Raw genomic sequence first — 16478 nt, 5'->3', positions numbered from 1 at the left:
TTTGTGTGCGTGTGTAAACATAAAAATAGTCTAGGATAACTAAAAAAATTTATTAAAACCAGAGCAAAAATAGATATCTTCTGGCGATGAGCTATTTATTTTTGTAAAGGATAATTGTTTATTGTTAATATTATTGCTCTCAGTTCCATGCATTTCATTTGTACAGATATCTCAGATGTTGAGTTTTTCCACCTAATGAGTTATCAATAAACCAGTAAAAAATACTCAGTACAGAAGCCATAATACAGCTTCCAGAAACCCAGATCAAAAAAAGCAAGTTAAATACAGCTCTCATTATTTCTCATGTATGGAGTAACAACATTTAAAAACCAGCTTTATAAGGTGATTAAATACCATGGGAGAATAGATGAAAGAATTTCTCAGATAAAATGGCTCATCTGGGTGCTTCAGCATAACTTACCTGTAATTAACAGCTTATCCTATTGCTCAGAAAAGCTTACTTTTCAGATAGGAACTAAGCATTTCACAGTTCTTGAAACAAACAAAATTCAAGCAACTCACTGTTCTTGTTTCAGCAATAAAATCCTCAAAAATGCACCTGTCAGCTACCAAAGTTTATTATGATTTTTGATTAACATCTCATTGTACACATGAAAAAAGTCATTTCAAGCATTACCATACCTTTGTGCCTTCTTTTAAATTTGCTACAAGTTCCACAAAGTTGTCATTCGCTACAGCTAAGTTCTTCAAGACTTCTTCTCTTATATTAGATTCATTGTTTGATTGTTTCATCTTTGAAAAATCCTGATGTGCATTCTTAAAAGAAGAAAACAAATAAACATGCAAATAATGCAAGCTAGTTCCATGTAAGATGTTCTATGTTTTGTTTTCTTTTTCCTCTTACTCATTGCTTCTGTTTTCCCCAACACATGCTTCTCCTCATCTCCCGTCCACACTGGACTTCCATAATTGCAGTAATTTCACGATTATAAGCCACACCATTTTGACTAAAATTTTGCTCCCACCCCGGAAATGCGGCTTACACTCAGGAGCAGCTAAAATATGAAAAATTTTCTGAAATTTCCAACCCCGGAAGTGCCAGCCAGGGTGCTGAGCCAAGCACCTGCCAATAAAACCCAGCATTAAGCAATTGTTACAAATTGGTTACTGTGTTGCACAGTGGGTGGAGGCAGGTTCCCTGCTGGCAGCGTGGCGGCGGAGGGGGGGGAAGGGAGGCGAGGGCTCCACGCTGCCATCCCTGCAGCTCAAGGGGGAAGCAGGGGGCTCCGTGCTGCCATCCCCGCGGTCCGGGGCAGAGGCAGGGGGCTCCTGTCCCCACCTGCTGCCGCAGGAGCAGGCAGGCTCCGCCCCCGCCTGCCACTGCAGGAGCGTGGGGGCTCCATTCCCACCTGCCACCGCGGGTGCTGGTGGGCTCTGTTGCCACCTGCCGCTGCGGGGCAGCGCCGGGCCGGAGTGAGCGAGCCCAGCAGCAGCGGCGGTTGGCCCCGAGCGGCCCCGCTGAGTGACAGCGCTGAGCTGGGCCACCCGGCCCCATTGGCAGCTCCGTGCCCACATGGCCCGAGCCGAGCCAGTAAACCCTGCAATTCTGTTACTACTTGGCAACTTTGTTGCACACGGGTCCTCGCTGCGAACAACAGAGCGGCTTATAATCAGGTGCGGCTTATGCATGGACAACGAACGAAACGTTGCCAACACCCGGAGATGTGGCTTATAGTCAGTGCGGCTTGTAATCGTGGAATTACTGTACTACCTGCAAAGCGCAGTGACTATTACAAAGTGTATTTCAGAATTGTACATATGTTAACTCACTGGGAGTAGGTATCACCAGTTAATTATCCATTCTGTTGTGGGCTGCCTTTAATAATTCTCAAGACTCATCCTGCAAACTGTCTTTCCACGGCTATACTAATTTGGTTCTCTCCTGTGCTAACTTCCGTTGATATTCATAAAATCATACTGAAAATCAATATTTTTAAGAAGCATTACTTCAAATTTGGTTGATATTGACAAGCTACTAAAAGGACAGGGAAGAGGAAAACTTACTGAAGGATCACCTATTTACACCTAATTTCTTACAAGAAAATAAACTAGCAAACTCAGACTGTTTCAATGGCCAAAGCCAACAAACTCGAACTCCAGGACATTCAAACATTAAAGTAATACCCATCAAGATTTTTAAATATCCAAATATAAAATCCTTGCTAAACATGGTGCATATGGTAATTTTTTCCCTATTGGAAAAAGTCTCCATCATTACTCAAGTCTTTCCTCCAAGCACTAAGGCTTCCTCTTTTGCCAGATGTTTCAGGTACCTGCCTCTGATAAATTAAGACTGAATTTATAAATAAACTTTGGGAAATGCTATTAAGTTTTACTTCAATAAGCTCTGCACACACTGGAAGTCAAGCATATATTGTAAAAAGCAATAAATAAACTAAGCTGTACTTCAGAGATCCAAAATGTCTTCTAGTAGACAGTAAGGACAAGTCTACTATTATCCCAGACAGAACTAAAATGGAGTGAAGGGGAAAAAACAAAACAAACCCAAAAACGTTTTAACACACCACTTAAAGCTTCTTTCAAGGACAAAATCATCTGCAGAATTGTGCCAAAAAAGGTCCAACAGAATTTACACTGGAGTTGCAGGGAGAGCCTGCTAAACATTCCCATTTCTTTCTAGTGATCACAAAGACATCTCTGCATTGATTGAGGAGTATAAAGGAGTATCAACTGACATATGACATATGAATAAAAAGCAAAACAGACCAGAAAACAAAGTGAGACTTCCAAAGTACTAGACAGGTAGAAGCGTCATTGTTCTTAGTTTAGGAGAAAGGAAAACATGCATTGTACCTGAATGTTTTTGAGAAGTTCTTCCTGCTTTTCTATGGACTCCTGAACTTTCTGTGTGTAACTTCCATAAATTCTGTCCAACTCAGCCACAGAGATAGCCTCCTCATTTATAGCACCATCCTGCGCAAGTGCAGTCAGGAATTTGCTTGTCATGTCAAAATTAACAGATTTCAGGTCATTTTCCAGTTGTTCTCTCTCCTTCTTAACTTCATCCAAATTGGCCAGCAAAGTTCTTAAGACATTAACAACCTAGGCAGTATAAATGTCCTAAGTCAGCAAGTTTAGAGGAACTATTGGGGAAGTATAACCTATTAATAACTTGTTTCCATCTTGCACTACTCACAGATGCTGCTGGCAATATTTCTGCATGAGTATTTGTTTATGAATGTGTTTAAGGTGAGAAACCAGGAAAAATGTGACAAAACAAAAAAATTTCGAGAGTTTCTCCATCTATATTCTCTTCTACATGTTTGCTTTTGCTAATTGAATTACTGCAAAACGTTAGGAGTTTTTTTTTGTTGATCAGATACCTTCCAATAGGATATTCTAAGATGGCAGCCAAAACCATTGACTTCAAATCATTACTATGAGAAAAATAATATTGCTGTAGATGAGTCATTAACTTCTTGGAAAGCAAATTGATGTAATTTCCTAATACTTTAAAATACTGAGCCATGTCTTATGTTGCCACAAGAAGCCACGTACTACATCCCACTTCCCTACGCAACAAAAATATTCATTGTTCCTTTTATAATAGTTAACGAGTCTGTCTTACTGTCCATGGTGATTGACTTCGTTCATATTAAATGTAACAAACTATTCTCAAGAAGATTTTAAACAAGAAGACAACTTCTTTTCCAAATGTTAGGTACCTCATGTATCAACTGAGACAGAAACAAGAGCAGTTAGGGATCAGTTTTCTTACCAATTCATGCAAGTTTACTTTGTTAGACAAATAGCACTTCTATTCAAAATAGAGACAAATTTCACTGCTTTACCTCATTTCCCTGCAGTGTTTTTGCTGGGTTGGCAGAAGGAATGGCTGCATTGAGTTCTGCCTCTGGCTTACACAGAAGTGCAATCGTATCCCGGTGAGTCTGATAGCGCTCTTTCACCTGCCCATCTGCTTGCATAGCTTTATTCAAAATATTATGGTAATTGGCTCCCTCTGGGGGCAGGAGAAAAAAAAAAGAGAGTTTATATAATTTCAAAATTTGTTTCAACCAATCTTGCACCTCAGCAGCTCTTGTGTTTTTCAGCAAGTCATCACACATTTTTATAAGCCTGCACAGTATGTAATACTTTTATATAACACTTAAGCTTCCAAATTATGCTTTAAGAAGTGCATAAACTAGGCACCTCTATTAATTCTCTAGTGAAGCATACAAAGGTATATGAATGAACTCTGGTTTGAGCTACTCTGCAGATTTAAACCTCTAACTTTGCAAGACCAAGTCAGTGGTATCAGTCCCTTGTTAGCTTCAGAAAATAACATATATCAGGCACACAGAAAAATTGGTATAGTGATGGTCTTAAGTAGTTTGACCTAATGCTGGGGGAAAAAACCCAAAACAAAACACCAAATTAAAGAGACAACACACTGATGGAAAAAAATGTTAAGAAGGAAAAATACATTGAAGTATTTAAGAGGCAATTGAAACCAGATCCTTAGGAAGGCAGTCATTTTTCATTTCATTTGCGTTCTGAAACTTCAGCATGCACATGTATAAAGCAAAGTGACTCAGAGTCCCCAGGCAGGTGCAAAGAGGAGTTGCTTTACTGTAAAAACCAGGCCTTTTAAAGCAGTTAGCCCATTATCAGTTTACATAGTTTTAAGGCACAACAAGCCCAAGTCAACCAGTCACCATACACCACTGATGTGGACATGTGGCAGTCACGCAGCATGTCTCTCTATCCCTATTCCAGCTGAGTGACTCTCCCATAACTCCCTTCTACACAGCCTAAGTAGCACGCCTGGTGCCATGATTTTGCAAGGATAACAAGGCCCTTATTTTATAAGGTTTTACCTATACGCAACATGCATGTACACACCAAGGGTGCAAAAGCAGCAGCAAATTCCCTGCTGTCACATCCTCTTTCAGCTCCAAGTAACAGTGCAGACTGTAATCAGGATATTTCGACATAACCTGTCTAAACTAAAATTTGTGTATTTATAGATAATATCAAAGCACTGAAAACTACTTTAATTGACACTACGGACATCTTTAAAATCCAAAGCAAGAAACATGGACTTTACCTGCCCTCAGAGGCTTATAGAGTTCATTGGATGGTGTTCTCTGCCAGCGTTCTTTGAATTTTGTTCGCAGGTCATTGTCTGTAGCTTCTTCTTCATCTAATAATCTCAGAGACTGCAAGAATAAAAGGTTACATGCATTAAGAGCTGTTTTAAACATAAAATACCTTCAAAATAGGCAGCTACTGTAGAAAACAAAATCTGCCTACACATTCTTGTAAAATATACAGTAATTTCACTAATATAAGCTGTACCCCTTTGACTAAAATTTTGGTCCGAATCCAGAAGTGTGGCTTACACTCAGGAGTGGCTAATATATGGACGAAGTTATGAATTTTGCCAATCTGGAGGTGCGAGCCACGAGAGCTGCAGAGCCCCAGCAACCATGGATCCCTGCCAACCCCGTCATCCCTCGCACCACCTGCCACGTCCCCGCCCGGTCCACGCCCAGGGCTGTGCGGTGCTGTGGGCCCACCAAGGCCTTGCCCGCTGTGGATCTGGCAGGCTCGGCGTGGTGCCAAGCTCACCCCACGCACACAGCACAGTCGCGGACACCGGCAGGCCCAGGCTCCACACTCCCACCTGCTGCTGTGCGGCGCGCAGGGCAGGGGTCAGACAGCGGCACTTCCACCCACAGGGCCCCTCCAGGCAGCTCCGCTGGGCTTTCAGCCCCTGACACCGGCAGGCCCGGCCTCCGCGTTCCCACCCGCTGCCGCACAGCGCCCAGGGCAGGGCACCGGCTCGGCCAGAAAGCAGCGGGGCTCGTCCAGTGCTGGGGCCACCCTGGCACCGAGGTGAGCCGGTACGGCACTCAGGGGCGCTCCACCACTTGCCAGGAAACTTTCCTGCCTGTGGCCCCCACCGCCTCTGACAGTCCAGGGCAGTAGGTCCCCAGCCCGCACGGCCCCGTTGTCCTCACCCGCCTGGGCCATGTCCTCCCTTCACCTGGGTGAGAACAAAGCCAGTAGGTTTAATAAAAGTGAGTGATTTTTCTCTGTATTTTTTTTTTTAGTTTTTAGGTTGCGTTTAAAGGCTACCCCCGATCTGTGAAAAATGTTTGCCAATTGAGCACCTGCCAGTAAACACCGCGATTGCGTGATTGTTACTAATTCATTACTTTGTTGCACGTGGGTCCTCGCTGCGAACGAAAGTGTGGCTTATAATCTGGTGCGGGTTATATACGGCCAAAGAACAAAAAGTTGCCGATACCCGGAAGTGCGGCTTATAATCAGGTGCAGCTTATAATTGTGAAATTACTGTAATTTGACAACTAAAATCAGGCATGAAAGGGACAAATCACTCAAATTTCTTTAGAATATTTTCCCAGTGCTTGCCCCTCTCCACCAACTCTTTTGAAAATAAAGTATTTGTAAGGAAGCATATGTTTGTCCACATGTGGCAGTACAGTTTTTGTATGGGTTGAACACTTTAATAGCATATTTTTAAAGTTATAAGCAAAGTTATTAAAGTTAAAAGCATTTGAATAATTGTACACTTTTCCCATTGTCATTTAAAGCAAAGCATTCAGTGAAGATGTATTTTAGAATGCTTTAGGGTTTTGGGCTTACTTCATCTAGAATTTCTTTGTTCCTTTGCAGCAGTTCAGGTAGATCTTTGATCAGTTGATCAACAGTCTCAATTCCCCCCTGCTCAATCACAGACTTAGATTTGTTCAAAATAGACTGAGGAACAGTATCACCAGACACATCTTCAATAGCAGCAGGAAGATTGAGGGAAGCCAACACACTAAAAAAGTCAAGATGTTAAATTAAACAACTTTAAACAACTGAAAATAACACTGCTATCTAAATAAACAATCACAGAGTCAGCTATAATGGAACTGGAGAATAATGTATGCCTAGACTGAAATTTCAAACACACACCTCACTAAAATTACATTTCAAAGCTCTTAAAAAGCTAAATCCTACTCTTTCAGCACTTACAAAACACGGCAAACATTTTAAGTAATGACTGGTAGATAAAATTAACAACTGCCTTAAGTTACATTGCTATCTCTCAGCTTGGTACAATTTTTTTTATAATTATTTATTTTAAAGAACTTTTTTTTTTAATGGTCACTGAAATGATGGCTTGGGTTTTGAAAAATCCTTCTAGATTAATGGTACTGGAACTTTTTCTGAGTAAGTGTTGGACTCCTAAAAATGAGGAAAGATGGAAGAAATATAAATACTACTTGTTTTTCATAGACTTTCAGATTTAACACCTACAGAAAAGCAGTTCTAAATCCCCCCGTTATGGTTTAAATTCGCCAGCTTACTATACAGTAACGAAAAAACACTACTATAATCTGGACATCCACAGGTTGCAAGACACCCAGGGTTTACAGGCCATGCACGACCCCTCTTGATAAACTTAAGAAGAAGCCATATTTACCCATTTGCCAGATTTGTGGCTTCTCTCATCTGGGCTATTGACCTGTTTACTAGATCTGCCCTCCTCTGGTTATAAACACTCACAGATTGCTGCACTTGCAATGGAACCATCTTCTCAAACAGGTCTGCAATTAAAGTAGTATAAATTATACAAGCTGTAATATGAAAGTAGAAGCACAAACATCTTGACAGTTTTTTTGTACAGGTTGTACTACAGAGACTGACTTAACAGCTTAAGATAGTCTCCTTCTACTCCCCAAGATATCTTAAAAACAATCTATTTATAAAGACCTTCAGATTTCAGTTTTCAAGGTTGAATTGAGTTCAAAATATAGTAATTTCATGTGTATAAGGAGAATCCTTTTGACTGAAATTGTGATCAGAACCCGGAAGTACGCCTTATACGCCGGTGTGCCTTATATATGGACAAAGTAAGGAAACTCGCCGGCAACCCGGAAGTGCACCTTATACTCCAGTGCACCTTATACTCGTGAAATTACTGTAATTTAAAGACATTATCTTTACACCAATTGTAGGGTTACAAATCAGATTTGCCTTAAGGCTTCATATCTAATTTTGTTTCATTAAAGGAAAAATACGAGAAAGGTAAGAAAAAATGTTTTCACAATTCATCTGTAGAGCAAACAAACTGAAATTTTTCAGCTTTGAGAGAGCAGCAACAAGGTTAGTTAATATTGTATAACTTGGTACTGTTCCCTACAGAACTTCTCCTTCTGAAATTAAAAACACTGGTTTAATATAGAAATTTTAGATATAGAATTGCTGATAAAATTGTAGAAAGATCTTTAAGAGAACTGAACACTTCACGTAAGATGTTTCAACCAGTGCTTTATTACACTTATAAAGAACAACAACAACAACGTAGAGAAGAAAAACAGCAGTTTCAAAAACACAGTTGTACACTTAATAGAATGCAAAAAGTAAATGTTTAATTTTTCATGGTACAAATGAATTTTGTTGACCATGTGTTTCAACACAGCAAGCACACTACAGACTTCGCTTACCAGTGAATTTCTGACTGAGTGGAACAACAACTGGAGTAGACTTCACAAGACTGGCTTTTCCAATGGACTCCAAATCTTTCAGGTCAGGAACCCGGTCATGGTAAATGAAGTCGTTATCTTTTTTGGCAGCTGCAAGTGCGCGGTTGATTTTGTCAACCAGATCTTTAACATTTATATATTCATCATAACGAGATGCTACCGTTTTCACCAAATCTGCTGCATGCTAAAAAAAAATTTAAATACAGTTAATATAATAAATTTTCTCTCTTTCATATATTCTTAAGAAAACAGATGAGTACACAAAAAGAGGTTTCAAGCTCCATCCTGCACAAAGTTGATAAATGCATAATGGTAATTTTCAAGATGTCAACACGATCGTCTTATAGAAGTCTGTCAAATTTCCTGCACATCAGTAGATACACTGCACATGGATCTTCGCAATCAGTTGAAGCAGCATTTCACATATTTATTTTCCAAAAGATTTGGGGACTTGAAGGAAGTAGTTCATATTAGCCATTTTTTCCCTACTGTACTTATAATATGAGACCACCTTATTCATTTCAACATCTCTAAGTCCCTCTAGAAACCAGTTTAAGGGGGTAAAAAATATAAAGACTAAAAAGAGAAGTGTTTATATGATTTTTAAAAATTCCTCAGCTTTAAAGCAGAATATCAGCAAAAAAATGAGGTATAGGTCAGATAGACTTTAACTTTTGGGGGATTTTTACAAACATTACGTAGGAAAATTTATCAACAAATCTGTTGTATCAGCTGTACTGAGATATGAAGGCTATGCAAACAGATTTAACACGTCAAGCAGTATCAAATTGACCAAAAATCACTAAAACACATCTTTAAAAAAGTTAGAGAGGTGTCTTTCATCTTTCCAGCTGATAATAACTTAATTTGTGCGATAAACATGCTTAATAATTTCTGAATAAGTTTCATTCTTAGTTATTTGGATTTCAGAACTCCAATCAGCTTTTCAGGATTAAAAGCTTTTTTCATATTTTTCAGAGAAGAAAGTTACTCACCTGTAATCTCCCAATTTCTTCACCAAATTTCTTCTGTTGTTTTGCCAGGATAGACTGATGATATTCTGCATTGGCCTGCATAATGCAGTGCTTTGCAGCCAGAACAGGAAACACCTCCTGGAAATAAAAATACTGACCAGGGGAAAGTCCAACCACATAAACCACCACAGACAACATGGGATGCAGGAAGAAAAAGGAAGAAGAAAGGAAATTAGGATCACCCAATTAATGGTTTAGATAGGTTAAAACATTAGATGTAAATGTCAGAGATCACGTGGCTTTGCATGGATTAATTATTTGTTTTAAACTGCTGTTGTAAAATTCTTGGCATCCATTATTGTAGATGAACCATGATTTAAATTCAAGCCAGGAAGTCACAACATTTACTTCGAAGATAAGAAATGCATGTATGTAGTAGAAAGGACACTTGCAAGAACACTCCCAAACACCCCCAGACAAAGTCAAGACTGTGTTCTTAAGAAATGGAGGTGGGTGGAAAGATAGGTCTTCTAGGGGTTTTTGGTTTGACTGTTTTTTAATTAAACAAAGTAACTACACTTAAAACAGCAGCAGACCTATCAAGAAAGCAATTACAATTAAGAAAGGAAAGAACAAATAAAGAAGACCAGTAACCACTGACATGGAAAGCAACTTAAGTCATTTTAGATTTTTTATAAATGCACTTATCTTTGCAGGAGTAGCAACCAAGACATGATGAAAACATTACACTGCAGCACACAGACATAGTCTTAGATCAAGGATTTGGCCTTACTGTTTTATTTCTTAAATCAAGGAGCACTGGAAAACCAGAATAATGCTTTAAAGACCTCAGTATGCAAACACCTGCTTCTTCATATTTGTACAAACTTGCTGCTCCCCCAGAGATGGAAAAACAACATTTAAAAAAGGGTAAATTTGGATGACAAAGTTGTCTGGAAGGCCTTGCAACTGGAGTCCGATGCATCCAATCAACCTTGATGTCACACTCCTAAACATGTAGCTGTTCTCAGAGCTGATGTTAACCAGCAAACCTTACGTTCTTTCAAATAATCACTTGACAGATTACTGGAACAAGGCTTAGAAAGGTACACAACAATGAAAGATATAGTAATGACTTTATTATATCTCACTGCCTGTTAAAAATCATCGCAATGTAACACCTATGTGAGAAATGTTCAAGGAACATGAGAAAGATCTTTCTACCTCTTCCAAAACCGACAGCATTTAAATGGGATATTTTACAAGTATCAAGATTGTTTTGGGGTAGTGCAAGAGAAGGCAAGCAGAAGGACAGAAGACACACACTGACTTCCAATCGTGTTTCTTGCTAACAGGTAAATGAATGAATACAGTACCTCTGTATTCACGCTGTACTCAGCATGAGAGTAAATTTCACATGGAAACACTAAGAAGCCAATTAAACCCAAATAGAAAGTGTAAGTTTGTAAACAGATTTAGCAAGGCATTAAGTTCTAAGAATACATCCTCAAATAACACCATAACCATTTCAAGTTAACTTTAATGAAATGCATTACAAATAAATGCACTTCATGTAATAAAATCTTGCTTATTAGAAAAAAAACCCACACTCTTTTGCCCCCTCAATTCATCACTGTTTTTCAAATTACAGGTTCATTTCCCTTAAAAGCAGCAACATGTCAGCTTGAGAATATATATTTTAAGTGTCTTTCACTAAGTCCATTGTAAATAATAACAGTTATTTACAAAAAACAACATATCCCTCATCATTTCCATGAGTTACTAACCTTGGGCAAAGTATCTTTATATTGACACTGTTTGTAAGCATCACCATAGTAATCTGCAGCTTGATTTGCTAATTTAGCTATGATACCATCTTTCATTTTATCTGTGGTGAGAAAGAGAAAAAACAAAGAACAATTAAGATCATTATCAGTTTTTATAACTGAACAAGGGATTAGTTCATCTTCAAATAGCAATAACTGCATTTTAAGTGTACAGCTTTACATTATAACTCAAAGGTGGGATCCCATTCGTCCCTCTTGACATCCAGCAGCAGTTTCCAGAATTTCTACTTCAACTATGACACCAAAGGTTCAGTCAGTTGAACAAGAAATCTTCTGGCAGCTGCAAGCATTTATGCAGGATTAAGAGTAATGCTTTACCTCAAACCAAAGGCAAGCTGCCAAAAAAGCCACAACAACCCCACTCACAAGTCTACCAGCTTGCTCCCAGCCCTTCCTTGTGCCAGCACAAGCACTTGTATAGCCATAGTCAAAGAATTTAGCTGAAATCTAGTTAGCAAAATAGGCTTTATTTTCAGCAGGATCTGTTCCTAACCCAGTTCCATGTCAGGACTCTGAAACAGAGACTGGTCCTTTCCATTGCAGTCCACACCACTGCTAGCTTACAGCCAATACAGAAACATCATTCCCAGACATAAATAACCACAGCTCCTCAAAGTCATATACACTATTCTTATCAGCACATATGCCTATCTGCAGTGGTATCCACTGCCTCACATCCTTATCCTGCTCCTGAAGCCAAAACTGCTGGAACTCTGTCTCCTTTTACAAAGGAGATCTGCACTATTGGTAGTGCAGGCCAGAGGTTGTATCCTTTTATAAAGAAGATAACCTCTGGCCGGCACTAGCAATTCAACCTTTCAAGAGAAGGTTAGTAATCAGTGAAAACACTGGCTGTCTGCTCTAAAAAGCTGCCCTAAGAAACAAGCACCCCCTGACACCGTGACCCTTAGGTACTGGCATACTGATAAACGTGACTGTGGACTATGGGGAGATTAGGAATTCTGCAAAGTATGCTTATCTGCCAATATTCAACCAAAAGAATTCCCAAGTGACATGCTCATATCAGCATATTCACATATCTATCTACAACATTTCAGACATGAGCCGTTACATAATACATTTAGCTTCTATGAGGTAAACATGTTTAAGGTATGCCAGAAAGATCTTTTCACTGTGGAAGAGGATTTAGAGGACAAACTAGGAAAAAATAGCTTATGAAATACACCACATGTCTTCTTTGCTAGAATGTTCAAGTCTGGTGCAATACATATTGAATAAAACTAAACCACACAAAAAACATATATAACTTTTCTTTCCAGTCCTACCAATTGTGCAGTAGTTGCATCTTCCCTCCTATAGCTGGACCATTACGAAAGGAAAAAAATACTGGCATATTAACTACATTTCCATTAACAAAGAAAATGTTAGAGAGACTCATTTATCCACGCAGAGAACTCAGAACATATCTTTCACCATCAGAGGCTTTAGTTTTCACTCATGTATCTTTAAAATATTGCAGCTACAATGTAAGCCTTAATTCAGAAGAGCAAACATGTTCAGACTTAAGACACCTAAAGAAAACATTAGGAAAGGCTCAGAAATTAAAATAACTAGGTCAATAGTTATGTAATTTGTAACCAGTTTGTCTTCTGCCAAACACTCCTGCTTTCTTTCAACTTCTAAATAAATTCAGTTCTATCACAAATACCATTGTAGTTGGAAAGTCATTAAATGGACAAATCTCATATGAGAGAAAACCCAGAAAATTCCAAGTAAGATAAATAGTCAATGCAGCAAGAAGCTTAATTTCTGTTCTGAAATCTAACTTTGAAGGATTTGCATTTGAAAAACAGGTTTTTGAAGTTAATCATATCGTAAAACATGATTGTTCACAAAATGTCTTTCCCCTCAGAGAAAAGAATGGAAATCCAGCACAATCTACAGCCTTCATAATCAGATGATTATTAACCTTACTGTCCTTCAAACACTGCCAAACACTTGTGATCTTAGGAGTAATCAAAAAAATCTTCAGTTCACTGGGCACATCTGGGGTTTGCATTAGCCTTGTTTTGTCTTTTTCATGTTTTTGAAAAGAAGAAGTCAAGATGGTGACAATCAATTTGTCACACAAAATAAGGGAAGAACCTGCTTCGCTCCTGAAGGAAACATTTCAGGCATTTGTTGTACAAATTTATTTCAAAGCAATGTCCAATCAGCCATGGACTAAAATACCACTACCAGCATGATAACAAACAAACATAATTTATCAGCTGGTTGAAGGATGACAGTTTCTTGTTGAGATTCTCCTAAAGGAAGAAAGGCTACAAGAATTTTCAGGGACCTTCCCTGTGAAGACAAGAAACACCGCAGTTAAGATAACCCACAGTAATAATCCAAAGTATTCCAAATTATGTCAGGAGAGAGAGCCATCTGTGGGCAATCACATTTGACATCTATGTCCTTAGTTCTACTTTTAAGTATCTGTAACTTCTAGATAAACAACTTTTCCTAAACAAAGAGAGAAGAGCAGAAGAGTAAGAAATTTTGTATCAAAGATAGTACCATTTCACCGAAAAATTCCTTGAACCATAAGTTCTCGAACAGTTATATTAAGATAGCTAGACTGTGAATGTGTATTTCACAATCAATCCTTAACATCTAGGGAAATTATTTTTTTGTTCTACCTGCAGAATTTCCCTGAGTTCAACTGGGCATTCTAAAAGATTTGGTAAAAGAGTTCCTCTCTGAAAGCAGGAGCAACAAAACAGAATTTGTTTGCCTTCAACTCTCAGAAAAATACCTTTGTTTCTAGCACACTAGTTTCTTTCTAAATTCTCGTGAAATAACTCCCTAGACAAGGGAGAAGGGAAATACTTGCAAAACCCCTTATGCACCATTTTTACTACCCTCAGTTCTTTCAGAGAATGTCTTCTGTTTTCAAAGGGGGAAGGGAAAAATATTATTATATCATTTGTAAAGATTAAGACTAATGTTTTGGATGTAAAAAAGTAGGTAGAACAACTGCACTGTCAGGTGAACCTTAGACATATTCTTAAGGGACATTTGTATTTTGTGTTTAATGACCTGCAAGGAGCATGGGGAGAATCTGAAAAGGCAAACAAAAACTTCTGAAACACCCTTAGTGTCCTTAGTGCAGGCCCTTGGTAACTTAAAACACTTCCAATTTTTTGGGGAAGTTGTAACATACACTTAAATATACAAGCCAAAAACTAAAATATACCTCTTGTCGCTTTCAAAAAAAAGACTTCTTGAGCTTGAGCCAGCATAATAAGACTGAGAGTCCCAACTGTATCTGGAGAGATGTCCACTGTAGGCTCTCGATTCAAGGCTGACAAAACTGTGTCTTTAATGTGTTGAAAAGCACCACTAGCAAACTAAAACAAAATAACATTAGCATCCATTCTTTACATACACATTTTCTCACTAAGAAATATAATATATATAAAAATACCAAAAAAAGTTTCTTTGGTGTATGGTCTCCCATTTATTGTTTAGCCAACAAAAACAACTTCTTGAGACTTCTTGTTCTTGTAGCCAATGAGACCGTGTCTCTTACAATGAGACGATTATCATGACAAACTCTAAATAATGGCATATTGGTTACACTTAACAGCCTAAGATTTTAACACATTCCAGAAAGAAGTAAGATTATTACTGCAATATTGTGAAAACTAAAATTTATACTAGCTAAGATTTTTAAACCTTAAGGTGAAAGTTTAGTTACCAACTTGCTTGAGAGGGAGTAAGTACACAAGACCAGGTTCACAGTCAATCCATCTTTCCAATTAAGGGCAGGAAAATATGTACATATATATATTAATATACGTGTTTATAGTTTTAAAATTGAGAGATAGTTGTTTGATGTTTTAAGAATATTAATTCTGAACTCATTAACAGAAGCAGGGAGTCGCTGTACCTGATAGTGCTTAGCTGCAGCTTTTAGTCCTTCATCGCTGTCCAGATTCTGTTCTGCTGCAATCTGGCTTGCCAGTGCTCCACAATTGAACAAAACACAGGTCTTCTCATATCCCAAACTTGCCAGAGCTGCACGCAAGACAGACAGTTAGCCAGACTTTTAAGAAAATAAACTTCACTTCTCTAGCATCCTACAGATGAGGCCGACACTATTATTATCAGTAAAGGTATCAATAGTTTCAAGTAAAAACAAACAAAACCCCAATCTTACTGAACTTTTCAAGTTGAAGTCATCTTCATTCTGAAGGCTTTGCAAAGTCTAATTTAGTACTACCACAAAATGTTTCCATGCGAGTAACTACATAAAGTGACACAAAGCATAAAATCAACAGCATGAAAATGTATATAAAATAATTTTGAAGTCTCTCTAACCAGAGTGCAGCTTTCTTGCTCTTGAAACATTACCAAGCAGTCATCTGGAAACATGAACTTGCACACATTAATCACCTTGCAATAACTGACCAATTACAAAGACTTTTACATGTTCTGTTTTCTATGTATTAAAATGTAGGGAATTTTTCACTTTTAAAGCTATTGTTTCAGCTGAAAATGCTGACAAATATCTTCTTTATACATGTAATGAAACAGTTAAGGATTTACATGATTAAAACTTGATCTCACTAGACAGCAGTGTAGACTGTCCAGAAACGACCCCTGCAGTACTTCATAGGCCCAGAGGATGGAGCCCACACCTCTAGAACCAGAAATACCTGAACAGGAACCATTTTGATTATTAATTGCTTTCAAAAGGTTAGCTGCCCTACACAAGTGCTTCACAAAAACAAATAGTATAGATATTAGGTTCCTACTAGTGTCAAAAAGTGTCCAGACATTCCCCTTGGAGGACTCTTAGTCCTCCAAGAGGTGACAGACGGTGAATTTTCAATTTCACAAACCTAGGTACAGTTATCCTTAAAACATGAAAGTACTAAAGACATACATTTGTTTCATTTCACTGACATCCAGCCTCCTTAAACAGCTACACATTTATCTAACACTTCTCTGAAGTTTCTATGTTAGTGCTCACTAACCTGCACTAAGTTTTCAGCAAGCAAGCCTAAATCTGACATGTTATTTTTCCCACTAGTTTCCAGCGTAACTCACTGACACTGTCATTATTTTACCAAGATAATCCCCCTTCTTTAAGTTTATTT

The 16478-nt window shown here is 38.4% G+C and overlaps 1 protein-coding gene across 2 annotated transcripts in view; it reads right to left on the bottom strand.

The window, feature by feature from the left end:
- LOC116998609 (programmed cell death 6 interacting protein) overlaps positions 1 to 16478 on the bottom strand; it is a 33408-nt gene that overhangs the window by 5721 nt on the left and 11209 nt on the right. The window contains exons 4-14 of one of the 2 annotated variants that reach the window (XM_033064504.2): positions 15266 to 15393; positions 14570 to 14723; positions 11308 to 11408; positions 9542 to 9673; positions 8508 to 8730; positions 7484 to 7607; positions 6658 to 6835; positions 5093 to 5204; positions 3834 to 4003; positions 2836 to 3084; positions 643 to 777 (exon numbers count right to left, since the gene is read on the bottom strand). In XM_033064504.2, the coding sequence (XP_032920395.1) occupies positions 643 to 777; positions 2836 to 3084; positions 3834 to 4003; positions 5093 to 5204; positions 6658 to 6835; positions 7484 to 7607; positions 8508 to 8730; positions 9542 to 9673; positions 11308 to 11408; positions 14570 to 14723; positions 15266 to 15393 (1706 nt within the window). The remainder of the gene's footprint in view (positions 1 to 642; positions 778 to 2835; positions 3085 to 3833; positions 4004 to 5092; positions 5205 to 6657; positions 6836 to 7483; positions 7608 to 8507; positions 8731 to 9541; positions 9674 to 11307; positions 11409 to 14569; positions 14724 to 15265; positions 15394 to 16478) is intronic. The other variant, XM_033064514.2, reaches the window with a different exon arrangement.

The sequence above is a fragment of the Catharus ustulatus genome, chromosome 1, assembly GCF_009819885.2.
Source record: "Catharus ustulatus isolate bCatUst1 chromosome 1, bCatUst1.pri.v2, whole genome shotgun sequence".
Taxonomy (NCBI): domain Eukaryota; kingdom Metazoa; phylum Chordata; class Aves; order Passeriformes; family Turdidae; genus Catharus; species Catharus ustulatus.
The sequence above is the reverse complement of the archived record's forward strand: the minus strand, read 5'-3'. Positions and strand labels throughout refer to the sequence as shown.